The sequence below is a fragment of the Zingiber officinale genome, chromosome 4B (genome assembly GCF_018446385.1).
Source record: "Zingiber officinale cultivar Zhangliang chromosome 4B, Zo_v1.1, whole genome shotgun sequence".
Lineage (NCBI taxonomy): Eukaryota > Viridiplantae > Streptophyta > Magnoliopsida > Zingiberales > Zingiberaceae > Zingiber > Zingiber officinale.
In genome coordinates this window covers 138,965,396-138,984,058 of record NC_055993.1, presented here as the reverse complement: position 1 = coordinate 138,984,058, position 18,663 = coordinate 138,965,396, and the positions used below count along the sequence as shown (strand labels likewise).

The 18,663-nt window shown below is 39.8% G+C and overlaps 1 protein-coding gene across 2 annotated transcripts; it reads right to left on the bottom strand.

Annotated features, from left to right (window-relative positions):
* Positions 1–1,289: 1,289 nt before the first annotated feature.
* LOC121977063 (cytochrome P450 71A1-like) lies at positions 1,290–8,475 on the bottom strand. Of its 2 annotated transcripts, XR_006110727.1 has the most exons (3): positions 7,505–8,475; positions 6,568–7,277; positions 1,290–1,338 (listed from the first exon to the last, which is right to left on the bottom strand). XR_006110727.1 is itself a non-coding variant. In XM_042529567.1 (2 exons), the coding sequence occupies exons 1-2, from the start codon at positions 8,408–8,410 to the stop codon at positions 6,660–6,662; spliced, it is 1,524 nt and encodes a 507-aa protein (XP_042385501.1). In that variant the 5' UTR covers positions 8,411–8,475; the 3' UTR covers positions 6,471–6,659. The 2 variants fall into 2 exon arrangements, 1 of the variants encoding a protein (XP_042385501.1); XM_042529567.1 differs by lacking the exon at positions 1,290–1,338 and having other exon boundaries at positions 6,471–7,277.
* Between the last annotated feature and the right edge of the window lie 10,188 nt (positions 8,476–18,663).

Genomic DNA, 18,663 nt, shown 5'->3' with positions numbered 1-18,663 from the left:
CTTTAGTTGATTAGAAATGGTAGAAGCTCTAGAAAAATAATTGAATACCAACTCACTTTCCTTCATACGAAGAGCATCATATTGACTTCTTAATATTTGAAGGCATACCATTTTCACCTTCTCTTCTCCTTGATATGAGATTTTGAGCTTTTCTCATGATTGCTTAGCCGAAGTAGCACTTGAGACTTTATCAAAATTATCCTCATCTAAAGCTTGAAAAATGAGATGGTGAGCCTTCTTGTCTCTCTTTCTTTGATCTCTTGTACCGTCTTTTGAGTGAAAGATAGTGTCAAGTCATCATGCGGCTCATCGTAATCTTTCTTCATAACCTTTCAAATATCATGAGATCTAAGAAGTATGTTCATCTTAATACTTTAATTATCATAATTACTTACCTTGAGCACTGAAAGTTAGAAAGAAATCATAACTTCATTAGCTGTAGCTTTCATGTCACTTTGTTGGAAGAAAAATTTATGAAAAAAAAGAATTGCACTAATGTGAAAGAGGAAAAACAAGAAATAGTAAACTTCAAATTAATTTAATCTATAAAAATTAACATATATTTATAAACTTATTACATAACTCAAATAACACCATATTACTGCTAACTTAAGTAATGCAAATACATTAAGGTGGTATTTGGTAGGGTGTAATATATCTTATAATGTAATTAGTATTATATTATAAGGTTAATTATTGTATTTGGTTTACTTTTAAATTTGTAATGTAATTTAATCTCGATTATAAAAAATAGTAAAGTTTTGTAATCTGGATTACAAAGTAAATTTTGTGTAATATGATTACATTATGAAGTCATCGTTTAACCAAAATTTAAATACCGAATATATCTCTAATCTGTCGCCATCGGTCACCACAGTCGTCACCCCCCGCCCCCGCCCGTAGGCTGCCGCCAGCTGCCCGCTCCCGCCGGTCATCGGCCGCCGACCGCTCACCGATCGTCGGCGCCCCCGCAACCGCGCCGGGGTTTGGCAGCGACGACAGATGGTTGCCGGCGGTGGCGGCTGCTGGTTGCCGGTGGCTACCGTAGGCTTTGATAGAGGTGCAACGACCGTCAATAAAAGTTACAGGATATTTTTATCATTTTATAATAATACGAATTATATTCTTTATAAAAAAATAATGGACACTAAACAAAAGAATGTAATCATCCTTGTAATCAAAGATTAGATATATTACATTACCAAACATAATAATATAATCTAGATTACATTATATTATATTACAAATTTAATTATATTACAAGCTCAATTATATTACACCCAACAAACATAACCTAAATTTAGGCCATTTCCCCATCTATCAATTACTTGCCGCCACCATAAACCCATTAACTCTGTCTCCATCCTAAATCAAATTTAATTTCCAACCGACGGTTGACTTATTATTTTACATATTTATTTTTGTAATATTTTATTTTTTGTGATAAAATGTTATTTTATCATTTTTTAAAAAAAATTTGACATTTTTTTTACATTTATCGGATTTATTCTGAATTATTTACTAAAAATAATATTTTTATAATTAAAAATTATTGGGACATTATTTATAAAATTTTTATTTTTTTTGTGGATAAAAATTAAATTTTATATATTCAAAAAAAATATCACAATTTTTAGATATAAGATTCTATTTTTATATATTTAACTTCAAAAATTATTATTTCTAATTAAATAATTTATACTGGTGAAAATAAATATTTATTTGTTATCAAAAATTTTATTCTAATATTTCTATTTATTGTGACCATCCAAAAAATTTTCAGTATTTTTCTAAACATAAAAATAATTTTTAAATTATTTAAATTTTGACAAATCTGATTTTTAATTTTTAGATATTCGTATACTTAAAAAATAATTCTTGATAAATTTTTGCATAATTTGTCACTATTTAATAAACCCTTCAAAAATCAGATTTTTTCTCTATATACCTTTATTTTTTGATGTGATCAGAAGGGAAGATAAATTTAGGGAGTTTACATGATGATAATTGCAAAATCCATGTTTTATTAATTGTATTATTCATGTTTTAAATTCCCAATTTATTTTTCTATGCTAAGTTTATCCTCACTTTATCTTGGGTGGATGCACGTCAAAAAGAGGAGGTTGCAAGTATCCCGAGTTGGTTTTGATATGGTCAATCAAGTCAAGTTAGGTTCTGTTATATTTTGATTCTTATATCTAAAACAAGAATGGATTCTAGACAACTTTTGAGTTCTTGAACTTGATTCCATTGGATTTTTTTTTGAAATGCTTCCCAAATAGACATATTTCACATAATTGGTCAGAATGTTTGATGTAAGGTAGTCCTCTCACCATATCATTCTTTGAAAGTAATTCTAGTCCTTTAAAATTAAGATGGTCAAATCGAAGATGTCATAGCCAATTGGTGTCTTTATAACATACTTTGAGATAATTGGCGACAACATTTTAAATATTAAATGAAAACATTCTATTTCTTAACACTGACACCTTAGCAATTAAACAACCAATATCATCATCTTTCAAAATAAGTATATTATCTTTTAGATAAATATCATATTTTTTTTCAAGAGTTATCATAAGCTCAAGATGTTGCTCTTTATATTTGGTGCAAAAAAAAAAACATTCAAAATAACTTCATGTTTTCTATTTTTTTTTAAACGGATGAGAATGTTATCTGTAATTTCACATCAATCTTTGATTCATCTCTGAATGATACATTGCCACCAATTGCTTGCGCCAGTGTCGAGTAGGGGTGCAAATGAATCGAGCAAGCTAGAAAAGTATTTGACTTTGTATTCAAATTTATCGAATTCGAGCCGAACTCGAATATGTTCGAACTTTTTTTCGAGCAAAACTCGAGCCCAAATTATATTGTTCGAATGTTCGTGAGACACTTGTGAGCCTTAGTATTTTATTAATATAAGTTAAATATATATTAAATAAATAAATTTTGAGTCTTTCAAGTAGCTATTTTTCAAGCAATAATTCGAATAGTTCGCGAACATGTTCGAATCTTTCGAGCTGAACTCTAACCCGAGTCTTAATTCGAACCGAACTCGAACCCAAAATTTTAAATTTTTCGAGCTTCGAATCGAGATTGAACTCGAATATACCTATTTCGAGTCGAATTCGAGCCTTAGATTTTTCTGCATATTCGACTCGATTCGGTTCGCTTACACCCCTAGTGTCAAGATTGATAGAAGAATAATAGGAAGAGATGGGAGCAATAATAAATCTTATTATTCATTGATACTTGTCCTCAAAACAATACAATATATAGGGTTTAAACAAATACTTAGTCAATTAACCAACTAATAAATAATAGAATAATTCTAAAAATTATTCTAATAATTATAATAGAATTATTAGAATAATCCTAAAACTAATTTGATTTGATTTGATGATTTGATCCGGTCAACTCTAGTAATTCTCTTTTATCTCTTTTACGATATAAAAGAAGACCTACAATCGCAGGAAGTATAGGCTCACTAATTGTTGAAATCAGTCATGCCATAATTAGTTGATCCTTCTTATTCCATATAATATAGCCTGAATCATCTTCTTGCGGTTTAGGAGAAGTGCCATCAATAATTCCGAGTAAATCATGAACACAAAGTAGCGAAATAAATTGCATCTTCCAAAGCATATAATTATCATTGGTGAGTTTGATGGGTAAATAAGACATGACATTTAGGGGTAAGGAAGAGAGTTGTGTCGCAAAATTTGTTTCTGTAGTGGAATATGGAGAAGAAAGTTCTGACATTATAAAAGGAATGAGCTGTGTAATGCAAACTTATCTGTGGTGGAGGAGAGAACAAATATGCGTTGTGACCAATGTGAACAGCCGGAGCTTCTTGTGGCAGAAAAACCAGGACAAGCAGCAAATAGATAGCCGGAGCTTCTCTTCTGGGATGCTGGCAGAAGAGAGATCCCCTGCCAAAGGCTTACTGGGCAGAGACGGAAGTGCAGTGAAGAAGTTGCAGCGGCACCGTGTTCCCTCGGCGAGCAGCGGTGGCGCCGAAAGAAAGAAGAAGTTGCTGCCGTCTCTTGCCTTCTGCTTAGCCGGCGCCAAAGTAGGACTGCCAACAGGTGACAGGAACAGTGCTGATGGTTTATTGCGATAGAAGACGGTGGAATTGCAACGAAAGCAGAAGAAAACGAAAGAAGAAGAGAAGGATTAATTAAAAAAAAAAATAAGAGATAGGAGAGAGATAAGAAAAGCGAATTGAAACGAATATAAGTGGAGAGAGAAAATCCATGAGACAAACTGGATGGAAGAAAGGAAAAATTAGAATATAATAAATCTTGCCTTGAGGAAAAAAGAAAAAGGAATAATAATATGAGGTGGTGGCGCTACGAAGAGGAAGAAGAGCAAAGGCTCTAAGGCTTTGATACCATGATAGAAGAATAATAGGAAGAGATGGGAGCAATAATAAATCTTGATGTTCATTGATACTTGTCCTCAAAACAATACAATATATAGGGTTTAAACAAATACTTAGTCAATTAATCAACTAATAAATAATAGAATAATTCTAAAAATTATTCTGAGAATTATTCTAATAATTATAACAGAATTATTAGAATAATCCTAAAACTAATTTGATTTGATTTGATGATGTGATCCGGCGGTCAATTCTGGCAATTCTTTTTTATCTCTTTTAGATATACCACATTATATCTTCATCTCTTTCATTATTTTTATATGCTAGCAGTAGGGTGTCATCTTCTTCCTTTCCTTCTTCCATATAGTTTATTCTTTCATATACTTTATTTTAAGGCGATCTGCATTCTTTATCATAATGTTCAAACTTATTACAATTGTAGTATTTAACTTGTGATTTATCATATCTCGAGCTTATGCGTCCTCTTCTATATCCTCTTGTTGAATTTTCTCCTCTTTCATGGTTGTTATTAGAACCCCATCCTTGCTTATTAGCACGACCTCATTCATATTCACGATCTCTTCCACCTTGACTTCTGTTGTTATTGAAGCTTTCATCATTCTTAGTTGGTTAATGAGTCGTCGTAAGGAGTTGTTGAATAATCTCTTCATTTATCTTCTTCTTTTCTTCATGGGTTTATAATGAACCCAAGAGCTGCTCTATCGTTATGTCTTGTAGATTTTTGGTCTCTTCGATGATGATTGTAATATTATCAAATCTTGAATCCATTGATAGAAGAATTTTCTCAAAAATAGTTACTTCTTTTAGCTTCTCACTATTTCTCTTTAGTTGATTGGAAATGGTAGAAGCTCTAGAAAAATAATTGAATACCAACTCACTTTCCTTCATACGAAGAGCATCATATTGACTTCTTAATATTTGAAGGTGTACCATTTTCACCTTCTCTTCTCCTTGATATGAGATTTTGAGCTTTTCTCATGATTGCTTAGCCGAAGTAACACTTAGACTTTATCAAAATTATCCTCATCTAAAACTTGATAAATGAGATGGTGAGCCTTCTTGTCTCTGTTTCTTTGATCTCTTGTACCATCTTTTGAGTGAAAGATAGTATCAAGTCATCATGCGGCTCATCGTAACCTTTCTTCATAACCTTTCAAATATCATGAGCTCTAAGAAGCATGTTCATCTTAATCTTTAATTATCATAATTACTTATCTTGAGCACCGAAAATTAGAAAGAAATCATAACTTCATTAGCGGTAGCTTTTATGTCACTTTGTTGGAAGAAAAATTTATGAAAAAAAAATTGCACTAATGTGAAAGAGGAAAAACAAGAAATAGTAAACTTCAAATTAATTTAATTTATAAAAATTAACATATTTATAAACTTATTACATAACTCAAATAACACCATATTACTGCTAACTTAAGTAATGCAAATACATTAAGGTGGTATTTGGTAGGGTGTAATATGTCTTATAATGTAATTAGTATTATATTATAAGGTTAATTATTATATTTGGTTTACTTTTAAACTTGTAATGTAATTTAATCTCGATTATAAAAGATAGTGAAGTTTTGTAATCTGGATTACAAAGTAAATTTTGTGTAATATGATTACATTATGAAGTCATCGTTTAACCAAAATTTGAATACTGAATATATCTCTAATCTGTCGCCATCGGTCACCACAGTCGTCGCCCCCCCCGCCCCCCGCCCGTAGGCTGCCGCCAGCTGCCCGCTCCCGCCGGTCATCGGCCGCCGACCGCTCACCGATCGTCGGCGCCCCCGCAACCGCGCCGGGGTTTGGCAGCGACGACAGATGGTTGCCGGCGCCCGGCGGTGGCGACTGCTGGTTGCCGGTGGCTATCGTAGGCTTTGATAGAGGTGCAACGACCGTCAGTAAAAGTTGCAGGATATTTTTATCATTTTATAATAATACGAATTATATTCTTTATAAAAAAATAATGGACACTAAATAAAAGAATATAATCATCCTTGTAATCAAATATTATATATATTACATTACCAAACATAATAATATAATCTAGATTATATTATATTACAAATTTAATTATATTACAAGCTCAATTATATTACACCCAACAAATATAACCTAAATTTAGGCCATTTCCCCATCTATCAATTACTTGCCGCCACCATAAACCCATTAACTCTGTCTCCATCCTAAATCAAATTTAATTTCCAACCGACGGTTGACTTATTATTTGCTAGAAGCGTGGTTTCGATGCCTATGCTTCGAAGGGCCTGCCTTGTAGAATCACGCTCGATTTCTTTTGGACGACAAGCCCAAAAACCTCGTCCATGTCCATCTCCTCCGCGCTCATCCCGCGGGGCAACTCCCAGTCGAAATGGTACAGCAGGTTCGCGAGGACAACCTCCAGGGAGGCCATGGCGAACCCGGCGCCCGGGCAGCTTCTCCGCCCTGCTCCGAACGGCAGGTACCTGAAGTCGAGTGTGGCGGCGCGGGCGTCGGAATCGCCTAGGAACCTCTCCGGAAGGAACTCCTCAGCCTTGTCCCACAAAGCAGGATCTCTTGCAATCGCCCAGATATTGACGAACACCCTCGTGCCCTTGGGGATGCGGTAGTTCTGGAGCTCGGTGCTCTCCATGGTTTCTCGAGGGAGCAACAAAGGACCTGGCGGGTGCAAACGGAGTGTCTCTTTGATCACAGCCTTCAATTGCTGCATCCCCTTCAAGGCCTCTTCTCTTATTTCTTCTCCTCTGGGTCCAGCGACTCGCCGGATCTCCTCTTGCACTTTAGCCATTTCTTCGGGGCGCCGGATTAGCTCCACCATTGCCCATTCTAGAGTTGCTTTCGTCGTATCAGTTCCTGCGATGATCATGTTCTGCAAAAGGAAGATATAAATGGAAAGGAGAGTAAGAAGATAAAAAATAAATGATATTGATTATTTCTAGATGATAGATCTGTCCTATGAACGTTAACAATTACAGAATCACAACATGATTATGTCACTCATTTAGAGAAATTTTTTTTATAAATACATCTTATCTAAATTTTGAAACGGCTGGATAACAATTTGAATACCTACCGTCCGAGAGAGAGAGAATTTACCAAAAGGAGGCCTTTGATGTTGTCCATGGTGAGCGAAATGTTGGAGGAAGAAGCGTCGTCGTCGCGATCGCCCAAAGAGAGCAAGACGTCGACCAGATCCATGTCGTTGGCGTCAATTTTGGCCGCGAGCTTCCTCCGGTGGCGATGCTCAGCTATGACTTTCTCGAGCAGAGCGTCGAGCTCCAGCCCGATCTTCCTGGCCCTGCCGTCCAGGCCACTCAGCCAATCGATCCAGCCAAGCCAGGGGATGCAATCGCGCACCGGGAACAGGCCCATGAGTTCCGAGAACTCCCCGAAGAGCGCCCTGAGCTGGCTGCCGCCGCCCTTGGCGTCGGCGTACGTCCGGCCGAGCGCCACCCTGCAGATGAGGTCGCTCGTGAAGTCGATCATCATGTCGCTCAAGTTCACCGGGCCGGCGGCGGCCCGGATCCTGGCGACGAGGGCAGCAGCCCCCTCCTCCCGGACCTTGCGGAAGGACTGCACCTGCTTCTGACTGAGGAGGTGGAGGACGCCGATTCGCCGCATTTGGCGCCACGCCTCGCCGTACTTGCCGAAGGCCAGCTCCTGCGAACGGTAGAAGAGTCGGTCGGCGAGGCTTGAGTCCGGGCGGCTCGCGAAGGCGAGGTCGCGGGTCTTCAAGACCTCTTGGGCGGCGGCAGGCGAGGAGACGACCACGGTGGGGAGGCGGCCCAAGCGGACCACCATGACGGGGCCATGCTTCTCTGCGAGCGCTCGCAGAGAGCGGTGCGGGAGGGAACCAAGCTGGTGGAGGTTCCCAAAGACAGGGAGACCCGGCACCGCAGGGGGATAGTCGACCGGTGATTTCTTGGACCGTGTCCACCGGAGGCAGAACACGAAGAAGAGAAACCACGAGACAACAAGCAAAAGAGAAGATTGATAGAACATGCCGCCACCTGCCGCAATAGATCGCCGGCCGGATTATTTCAATCAAAATGATACGATCGAACAAACTGCTTCTCGTCGCCATATTTATGCCATTGTGATCGTGCTTCTCGTCGTCTCTTTCGGCGACGATATGTGGGGCCATACGGTAGGATTTGTGGGGTCAATACCTACCGACACCGTCGGACAGGTTTGGCCACGTGGAAGAAGGTATTATGCTCATGTTTCATGACATGAGTACTGTACGGCAAATAATTTTAATCAAAATAATATTTTATATATAATAATTTTAATTAAAATATAATAAGAGTTTCGATTTTAGAGTTTAGTCCGCTCAAAGGGCTTTATTGATAATATGGTGAAGTAAAGGGGAGATAATGAAAAAGATTCAAGTTCCTGGGATGTAGGCTGTGAGGAGTTCATTTTCTCGGTCTGCAATTTTTAATCTTTTTCTTATCCCTTTTATAATTTACATGTAAGATGACGATCGAAATTTAATTTAAATTAAATAAGATGCTCTCTATATTTACTTTTCCATATAAATTATTGATCCCGTCCGGAGGCTGAGTCGGATGGAGGCCGGTCGAGGTGTCCCGATGGTTGACGGAAGGTCGTCGAAGATGACTCGGCTCCCACGGGTGGCTGACGCTGCCGCAGGACCCTGCGCACACTCAGACGATCTCCCCCTTCACGTTAGAGACCGAAACCCAGGGAAAAAGTTCCCGGATCAGGCCCTTCGACGCTTAAGTCAGGTCCTTTTTCCCCAGAAAAAAACAGAGAGAAGAAGAAGAAAAGACAGTTGTAGAAAAAAGTGACGAGGGAGTGTATGCGTGTACCTGCATACGAGGGATTTCTCGCCTTTTATGCCTCCCCCTTTTGGAGCCTGCCATCCTATCAGAAAAAACGTTAGACACTGGGCTTTGTCGCCTAGTTCCGGGCACCTGTCGTACTGCCATTTGTTGTGCAAGCATCTTTCCGTTTTGGAACCTCCGCCTTCGTACATGGATTTTGTCTTGTAGTGAGGGACAGCTGGCAGGCTACTACTGGTTATGAGGGCATCTTTTCGTCTTAGGAACCTCCGCCTTCGCCCGCATTGTTGATATATAATGATTCTCCTTGACGGACCGTTGAGATTCTCCGCACCCGTACTGCTTAGCTCCCCCGATTCACTGCGACCTGCACCGGGCTGCACCCGTGGTTTGCATTTCCGGGCCTCCAAATCGCAGCCCTGCAGCCCTAGCTGTCTAGACACAGCTATGCTGATCTTCAACCTGCATCCTGCGCTCTGTATTTCCTGGCCCTCAACCGCAGGTCTGTAGCTCGGGCTGCTTCTGATCAGCTGTCGCTTCCGACCCATTGTCCTATACTTCCAGTTCTTGGCCTCTGCTTAGCTCTGCCGATCCCGACTTGCATCTGCGCTTTGTACTTCCTGGCCCTCAACCGCAGGTCTGTAGCTCGGGCTGCTTCTAATCAGCCCTGCCGATGCCGACCCGTGACCTGTGTTCCGCCTGACGTCTTCCCTCGCCTTCCGACTGCCTTGCCCCCTTGATCGACCAGCCTGCCTGACCTCTGACTACCACACCTGCTTGCCTTTAACCATCCCGTCAGCCTGACAATTGACTGCCACATCACCTTGACTATTGACCACCACGTCCTCTTGACTTTTGACCATCATATAGCCTTGACTTTTTTAACCCTTTCCTCATGGGCCCCTCCATTACCAACCGTATCAATTATAATTTAAATTAAGCCAGACTCCGATTAAGGGCGATCTGTTCATCATCAATGACTTTCAATTATTTGGTTTCATCTAAATTATAATTTAAATAGAAGATGAATCAGTAGAGATCGTAGTTAAAATTAATTTTAATCGGATTCATGATCCGATATAGAAATGAAGAAAGGGTGAAGGAGAAAATTGAGAGTGGCCCATCTACTATTGATGTGATTTTTGATGTTCAAATTATAATTTAAGTGGGAAGTGAAGTCGGATTGTGTTTTCAACACCGCCATCGTGATACACGTGGGACGCCCCTTGCCCGTTTTCCTCTCGTCCACGTGTCGCGTGCTGGCGTCTCAGGCGTCTCCAAGAAAGTCACTAAAATAATTAAGATAATTTCACTAGTTTCACACCCTAATCTATTCCATCAAAGTCTTTTCCAATTATGAAGATTCACACTCAGAAAACCTTGGATCATTTAAAAAAAACACCTCGGCATTTAACAACTTTTGTAAACTGCCCTCAAGATCGAACAAGAGTTTCGGTTTTAGACTTTAGTCAGCTGCAAAAGGCTTTATTCAGAAAATAGTGACATTAAGGGGAGGAAATGAAAAAGATTCCAATGCCTTGGATGTAGGCACGTGAGCGAGGGGTGTTCATTTTGGCGTTTAACACGGCCCTCGTGTGGGACGGGCCCTGGACCAAGCGATCCAACGCTAATTATGAAAGCATGATTAATAGTGGCAAGGAGAGCGAATGGTAAAACCATATTTTTTTTTAAAAAAAATCATTAGATAATTTAATAATCTAAAAATTAGGATCCGTAATTTAGATAATTGAGAATCATTATTCTAAAATTTAGGGTTAGGATTATTTTGTATGATTTGCATTTACTGAAGCATTATGCCCTACCTATACAACTCGACTAGCCTGTCTAGTCCAACCAATCAATCAAGCTCATGTTCGTCTACCTTGCTCCATCCGATGAGTCTTAACTGAATAAGTTAGGTAGCCCAGCCATTGATGACAACCTTCGTGCCTTTGGGTATGTGGTAGTCTTGGAGCTCGGTGCTCTCCGTGGATTCTCGAGGGAGCAACAGAGGACCTGGGGGTTGCAAACGAAGTGTCTCCTTCAGCACCACCTTCAATTGCTCCATCCCTTCTAAGGCCTCTTATCTTATTTCTTCTCTTCTGAATCCATCGACTCGCCGGATCTCCTCTCGCACTTTTGCCATTTCTTCGGGGCGTCGGATTAGCTCCGCCATTGCCCATTCTAGAATTACTTTCATTGTGTCAGTTCCTGTGACTATCATGTACTGCAAAAGGAAGATTTAAATGGAGAGGAAGAAGATCAAGATGCTTAGAGAGAGAGTTTACCAAAATGAGGTATGATCTTGTCTGAAAATCGGAAAGATTACAACGAATGTGGTTATTGTATTAATTAGATGTAGATCGTGCTTCATTCTGCAACACAAGAAAGGTCAAGATGTTTAGAGGAGAGAGTTTACCAAAATGAGGCCTGATACTATTCGAAAATCGGAAAGATGATAAATTAGGAATGCGGCTACTGTGTTGATTGGATGTAGATCGTGCTCCATTTTGTAACACAAGAAACGTCAGTGCCGAGTTAGGGCAGGGGTCGTCGGCGTTGGCCCTCCGACGTTCAAATCAGTCACCGGAAAGAGGAAAGAAAAACAAACACAAATATGAATAGTGAATAACGCGTACCTCCGCTAGTGTATGGACCCTCCTTTTATATAGTACCCTAGTGGGTGACGTGCACGCTCCTCGAGGTGTGGTCACGTTCTTTAATTTATCTTATGAAATGACATGTCAGGAAAATATCTTTGACACCATACCTTAACAGGGTATGCATATCCCTGACAAGATAGTACAAGCTCCCATCGTACGATCTGCTTGTTGACCATGCCTTATATCAGTGACTCTATCTCCCAGGAAGATATTAAGAGATACATCAATGATCTCTCTGCCTGTCCGAGCGGGATAGCCGCTCGGTTGGGAACTCCTTCGTTCGATCGGACTCGACTGCTCTTCCCTGCAGTAAATCGACTCGATAGCTTGTTTTCGCTCGACCAGACTAATGATCTAATCATCCAACGTTCCTCTGCTCCGTGATGAGTGCCTTATGATCTTGGCTATATATGTGTTCTGTTCGGACCATCCCTTTGCCGGTCGGGCAGTTCGTTCCCAATCGGTCATTGCAGGAGAGCTCCGCTCGGCCCCCCTTTGGTGAGCTCATTGGTTCTCTGGCGTTGACCTCATTGACTTTGATCTCTACGTCGGCTGTTATCTCTGTCCTTTGACTCGCACTTAGTGGGCCCTCCTTTATCACCACATCATAAGCTTTTCCCTCAAGTCTAGTCAAAGGAGGCTGTAAGTCCGACTGACTGAGCGAGTAGTGCTTCAGGTGACCTTCCGCCGCTCGGACACTCTTTGTGCTCTGGCTGCTGATTGGCTAATGTCTTCTAATTGTCGCTCGACCTTATTTTATTAGCTTGAGCCCAATCACCGTTCTACTAAATGAGCATCAAAATTTTTGCTGACTCGAAGATCTCATTTGCCGACCGAACTTCCTTTCTCTGCGAACCCGATCGGGGTGGTTGACGACAACACTTAGCAAATTTTTTTATTTATCTGCACTTTCTTGAATGAGCGTCTTTTCATAGTAGTTGACATCATCTAAATTTCTGGAAGACTATGTAAATCTTTGATCATTATGGCAAAGCACGCAACCATGCCTTTTAATTAAGTCCCATTAATGTCTTTCCATAGTCGACTGCCACATGTCCTACCTTCTGTCGTTACATGTTTGATGTGACAAGTGGATATCCGCTGATGTTGTCACAGGCCTTTTCAAATCCAAGGCCAGATTTCATCCTAGTTTTACGTAACCCTTGATCGGGCGGCTCTTGGCGATCGACCGCGAGGTTTATAAACTTTCATCTTCTCGCCGTCGTCTTCACATTGCCTTGCGCTTTCGTCTTCGAGAACTCTCTGCAACGCTTCTCCTCCTCATCTTCGTCGGCGACCTTTCTCAGTAAGGTTCTTCTTTCTTCCTTTCGTTGAATCCGTGTGTCACTTCTTTTCGATTTCTTTGCTTTTGATGGCCGATTCTCCGCAACCTTCTGTGCCCATCTTCGGGCTGTGATACTCTTCCACCGCGTCCAAATTTAATAGGGACGAGATAGACCAAATGAAATATACCTACCATTTCCCCTCTGACTATCAAATAGTCATTAACTCCGCCTATGAACGGCCCCATGAACCTCCAATCGACTTACTACCCTTCTTTAAGGACCAATTTTGCGTCGATCTTTGATTTTCCGTTCATCCTTTCTTTTCTACCTTTTGTAAATATTCCACATTTCCCAACATCAACTAGTGCCGAACTCGTTTAGGTTGTTGTGCGGGGTTGTCGTATTATTTCATCTGCACGACATTCCTTTAATGCCTCAGGTCTTCCATTACTTTTATTATCCTAAATTGTCCGAGCTGGGGACCTTTCTGTTCTAAGCCCGAGTCAGATCCATATTTTTAGATAAGATGTCTTTCTCTAATAAGTACTGGAGGGAACACTACTTCTTCGTTCGCTTTCCCAATCGGCCCGACTTCCTGACCAATTGTAGATGGAAGTGATGACGCCTCCGTCACTCGAGCAATATCTAAGCCGATCGGGCTATCTCTAAGTAGCCTCCAATTTGGTCGGTCAGAAATATCATATTCATCAACTACTGTTGGAGAGCATCCTATACGTGTTTAGACTAAGTCTGATCCGCATGCGTCTGCCGTCCAACTTAGGTATGCTCTTGCTTCTTCTGATTTTTGAATCTAACTGATTTTTCTTCCTTTTTTGTAGCCCAAATCATGCTTAAGGGCACGTCTGGCCGGCAAGAGCAGGCTTGCAGATGTAGAAATCAATGTTGCGAGCATGGCCGAGTTAGAGAGTCGCGACCTAAAGCTGGTCAGTCGCGACCTAAAGCTGGTCACCCACTTTGACGATCTGCTCGGCGAGGCGGGAGAGACACATAAGCTAGCTAGCGAGAGTGGAGCGCGTTAGACAGCGACTAGTAGAGCTGCGGCTACCACAACTAACCTTCCATGCACGAGTCTTCCGCTCGCTTGGGTGATTTCTACCATCCGGAATATGACTCACCCGAACCCAACTTCCGGTTTTCTCGAGCAGGCTTCCGCTCCGACTTCTCGTCCCTCGGAATCGTCGCGTGCTTCCTTCTCGTCCCTCGGAATCGTCGCGTGCTTCCTTCTCGTCCGCCAGCGTACTAATCCGCACTCTTCGTCCCTCGGTCGTACCTCGTGCCGGCCTTCTTGCTAGCTACGTCTCTTGCTCCCTGAGTAGTCTTCCGCTTCGGCTTCTCGTCCCTCGGAACCACTGCACGCTTCCTTCTCGTCCGCCGATATACTCTTCCGCAGCGCCTCATCCCTCGGACGCACCGCGTGCCATCCTTCTCGCTAGCTGCGTCTTCCGCTCGACTACCTGTGCTCCTAAGCTCCTGCACACTTAGACATAAGGTTAAAAACACACAGTACCTAACTTAACTTGTTGATCACACCAAAATAACCTTGATATTCCAACACAATCAAGATCTGAGGAGATCTGAGCCATTCAAAATAATCTGACCCATCCAAGCTTAAGGAAGAGTAGATCATCACCATAGATCAAGATCTAATGATTTTGATCCAGATTAGAAATGAACTTGTCGTTGATCTAGATCCGAAGAATCTCCACCGTTCATTCAAATCTTATTAGATTTAAAGGGGCTGAGAAGCTACAGTGTGAGCCGGGAAGGGGGGGGGGGGGGTTCGTCAAGTTGCTACAGTGTTGTTCTTGCGTGAAAATAGAGGAGGGCGATCTTGATCCATTTCCACCACCGACGAGCAAGTGAGGTTAAGGGCAACCCTTCCTCCAGCTGACATCCACCCATCAGTAATGTCGACGCCACTTTAACCTTATAAAATCTATCTGTTCATTCCATCTTCGCCAACTCTGCCGCGACTTTGAGCGAGGAAGAAGAAGCAGAGAAGGTGGAGGAATTAAGTGGTTTGAGCTATTTCCTTTGTCTTCCAGCCAACGATCTTCCTTTCTTGAAGCTCTACACTCATATGAAGATCAGAAGTGTTTGCTTCTGACCCCCGCTGATTTCTGCTCCATTTCCAGTCGCAAGCCATCCTTTTTCTTCCCTGATATGTTTCAAGACGAGAAGAAGAAGGCCGGAGTTACGAAGGAGATAAGGGTTTACCATTTTCTTCGAAATTCTGTGCCCATCATCCAGTCGACACCGATCTTTATCGCCGAACGTTCTTCCTAGCTGATCAATTCTTCACCATTTGAAAGATCGAGACATCTTCGTTGAGATCATTGAATGCTTGGGTTTCCACAGCTAATCTGGTTTCATCTCCTTTCCCAGGTTTAGATTCAATGTCTATTTCTTGTCATTTTCTAGCTGAACTTACTATTTTTGATGCTATCTGGGTGCATAGATCTGAATTGTTTAGGTTAGATGAAGTTGTAGTTCTATTTCTATGGCATTCATCTTTGCGGACATGAATCGATCTCCTTCCATGTGGCAAATGGTTGGATTTCTATTACATGTTCTTGGTATCAAGAGGAGTTAATTCTGTTTTGCTCTGGTCTCGTTCCTATTTTGATTATGTTATGATTAGCCCTTTTTAATTCAAGATGCAGTAGTTGGTTTAGTTTAGTCTCATACTTGTCTTGCTATTGTATTCCTTAGTTTAATTCTGTTGATGATGGTTTTTATAGTGTAGGGTGACAATACGTTGTGGATTCATTGTTGATGATTAGTTAGGATTTCCTTCTATTGCATTAGGTTTAGTTTCGTTATTTGTTTTACTTTTCATTCCTTAGTTCAAGAACTCAATGAAATCTAAAACCCCATTTCCAAATAAATTGATCCTAAGATATCATTATTGTTACATTCATTGGGAGACAACCTGAGTCATCCCTATGATATATTAATGTAGAATGAATTCGGTCACTTAATTCTTTTGATACCCATTTCACAATATAAACTGATTTATCAGGGCTACACCAATTGATCAGATGATCGATTGGAGGTCACTCGCACGAAGAACATAGTGTGCTCTCCAATTAATCAATCGATCGACTGGGATACTCTAATAGATCGGTTGATCGATTGAAGTTTATTATCTCTCGAGATTGCGACGCAGCTTGAATCGATCAGTTAATCGATTCTAGGTTTATCTGCGAGAGGTGCTTTGAATCGATCGGCCGATGGATCAAAGTCTCCCCAATCGATTGGCATATAACCGTTGCGCAGGATGCAGGCTTTGGATGGTTGGGATTGTGTGGATCTGATGTGACAATTGATTGAGATCATCGCGACAGGATAAAGCCGTTGGCGAGGTTCAAACGCTTAGAAGTTCTCCCGTTCTCTTCACCGACCTTATGTCTACTCATCGCTACTTCTTGAAGCATCTTGGAGATAAGTGTTATTGCACTTCCAAGGTTAAGGGCATCTACAAGCTACATGAGTTCAAGCAAGAAGGAGATTTTCCCTTGTATTCTTGTATTTATTTCTTTTGTTGAGTTGTATGCTTGTGTCAGTGTTGTAAGATGTTTCTCTACCTTTGGTTGTTCTGAGAAAGAGTTTTTTTTTTAGTGGAGAGTGTGTTGTGTGGATCCTTGGATTAGTCATCTCTTCTTGAGATGGATACCAAGTAAAATCTTGTGTTAATATTGGGAGCTTGCTTCGAATCTATTCCGCTGCAAATAATCATTATCGAAGCGTGAAAAGCAATTCACTCTCTGTTTAACTGCAAAGTGTCCCAACAAGTCAAATTATGGTCGAACCAAATTTAAGATTTAAACAGATTCAATCTATTTAAAACAAATTAAGATATTTTTAAGGAAATTTTCTCTTTTATTTTGCTTTCTCTCTTTTTTCTACGCACAACCCCATCATGCCGTATGACACCACCATACTTTCGCTCATCCCTCTCTTTTAATTATTTTTTTCTTCCCCTTCCTCCTTATAGTTGAGATGATTATCGTACAAAGATATCGTAGGTAGGAATACTAAATATTATAAGGAAACGAAATCATACATGATTCTTTGATTTTTAAGTTATAAATAAACTTGAGAATCAACTTTCAACTAAAACCAATGGTTAAGGTCAATTTTTTTAATTTAAATTTAGTTTTCATCTCTTTAAATTTAAAATTTAGATTAAGAAATTAATCTACACTAATGTTTAAATTTTTTAAAAATTATTTCTCTAGGTTGAAAAGCATCCCTCCTAGTCGATAATCCTATCTACGCCTACTGGATACTAAAAGTCAAATTAGATTTTGTCCGAATCTAAATACAAAAAATTTCATTGTCCAGATCGTGATCACCGGAACAAGAAACACACCTCATCCAATCAAATATTTTTTCCACTAGACTTTAAATTTAAATCAACTATTTTTTCTAAAATATTTTTCCAAGCACGTAATCACAGTTTGATTTTAGAATAACCGAGCACAATTTCAATAGTATTAAATATTAAATACTTTTATTCTATATTTTAAAAAATTAATATTCACAAACTTCTTATTTATATTTTAAATTAATCAATTTATTATATTAATTATAGTCAGGCCGGCCTTAGATAATTTAGATCCTAACTACATCTTTACTTAGCCATTTTGTCGTAGTCCGATCAGGCCTAAATATTCCATCTGTCCAATTAATTTAAAAATAATTAATTCGATTAGATGTTAACTGAATACTTATTCTTATGTAATTAATTTTAATATAAAAAAATTGATTAATTAAATGGGTAACGTCAAACTTAGATGATTGATCCGGTCCTATAAAAATTTTTCATCGGTCATCAAGATAAATTGAGAAATACTCGCAGTGGACAGTCTAGGAGCCTTGCATCCTTCTTACATCCTTTAGTTGCGTACCCCATTTGGAAGAAAATTTTTTATAAATTCATCATAGTTGGGGTTCGAATCGTAAATATCTGGGAGACAATCTGAATGTCCTATCGCTGCACCATAATCCAAAGGGCATAATTAATTTCAACATAGCCCCTAACCACAGTATAATGATAAAATACTTCCCCAATTAATAAGATATTCACGAGTCAATTATAATAGTAAACAAACTGTGAGAAAGATAACACTACAAACAATAAGTCACTAGTACTTTTAAATTTATGTTATTAGTCGATGAAAATTTTCTATATATATATAGATGGAATTATCATCTTCGTGATTAAGTCTGAAAAATTGATATTTATTATTATTATTATTATTATTATTATTATTTCATAATATAGATTTTAGATTTTCCAATCCGATTGATGATCAATTCGATCGGAAATTTTCGGCGATCATGGGCGGCACCTCGCTGTCGTCAGCACGAGAAAAAAACAAATATAAAGGAGAGTTGACTTTTGCCGCATCAAGTAAACAAGTACGAGAGTTGACAAATTATTTGACTAGATATGCATGTGGTTTAGATGC

What these genes read in the sequence shown, in the direction of transcription:
- LOC121977063 (XM_042529567.1), bottom strand. Translation starts at nt 8,410, where the DNA reads ATGTTCTATCAATCTTCTCTTTTGCTTGTTGTCTCGTGGTTTCTCTTC. An exon ending in ACATCAAAGGCCTCCTTTTG is followed by an intron (nt 7,278 to 7,504) that starts GTAAATTCTCTC and finishes TTCCTTTTGCAG; the next exon opens with AACATGATCATCGCAGGAAC.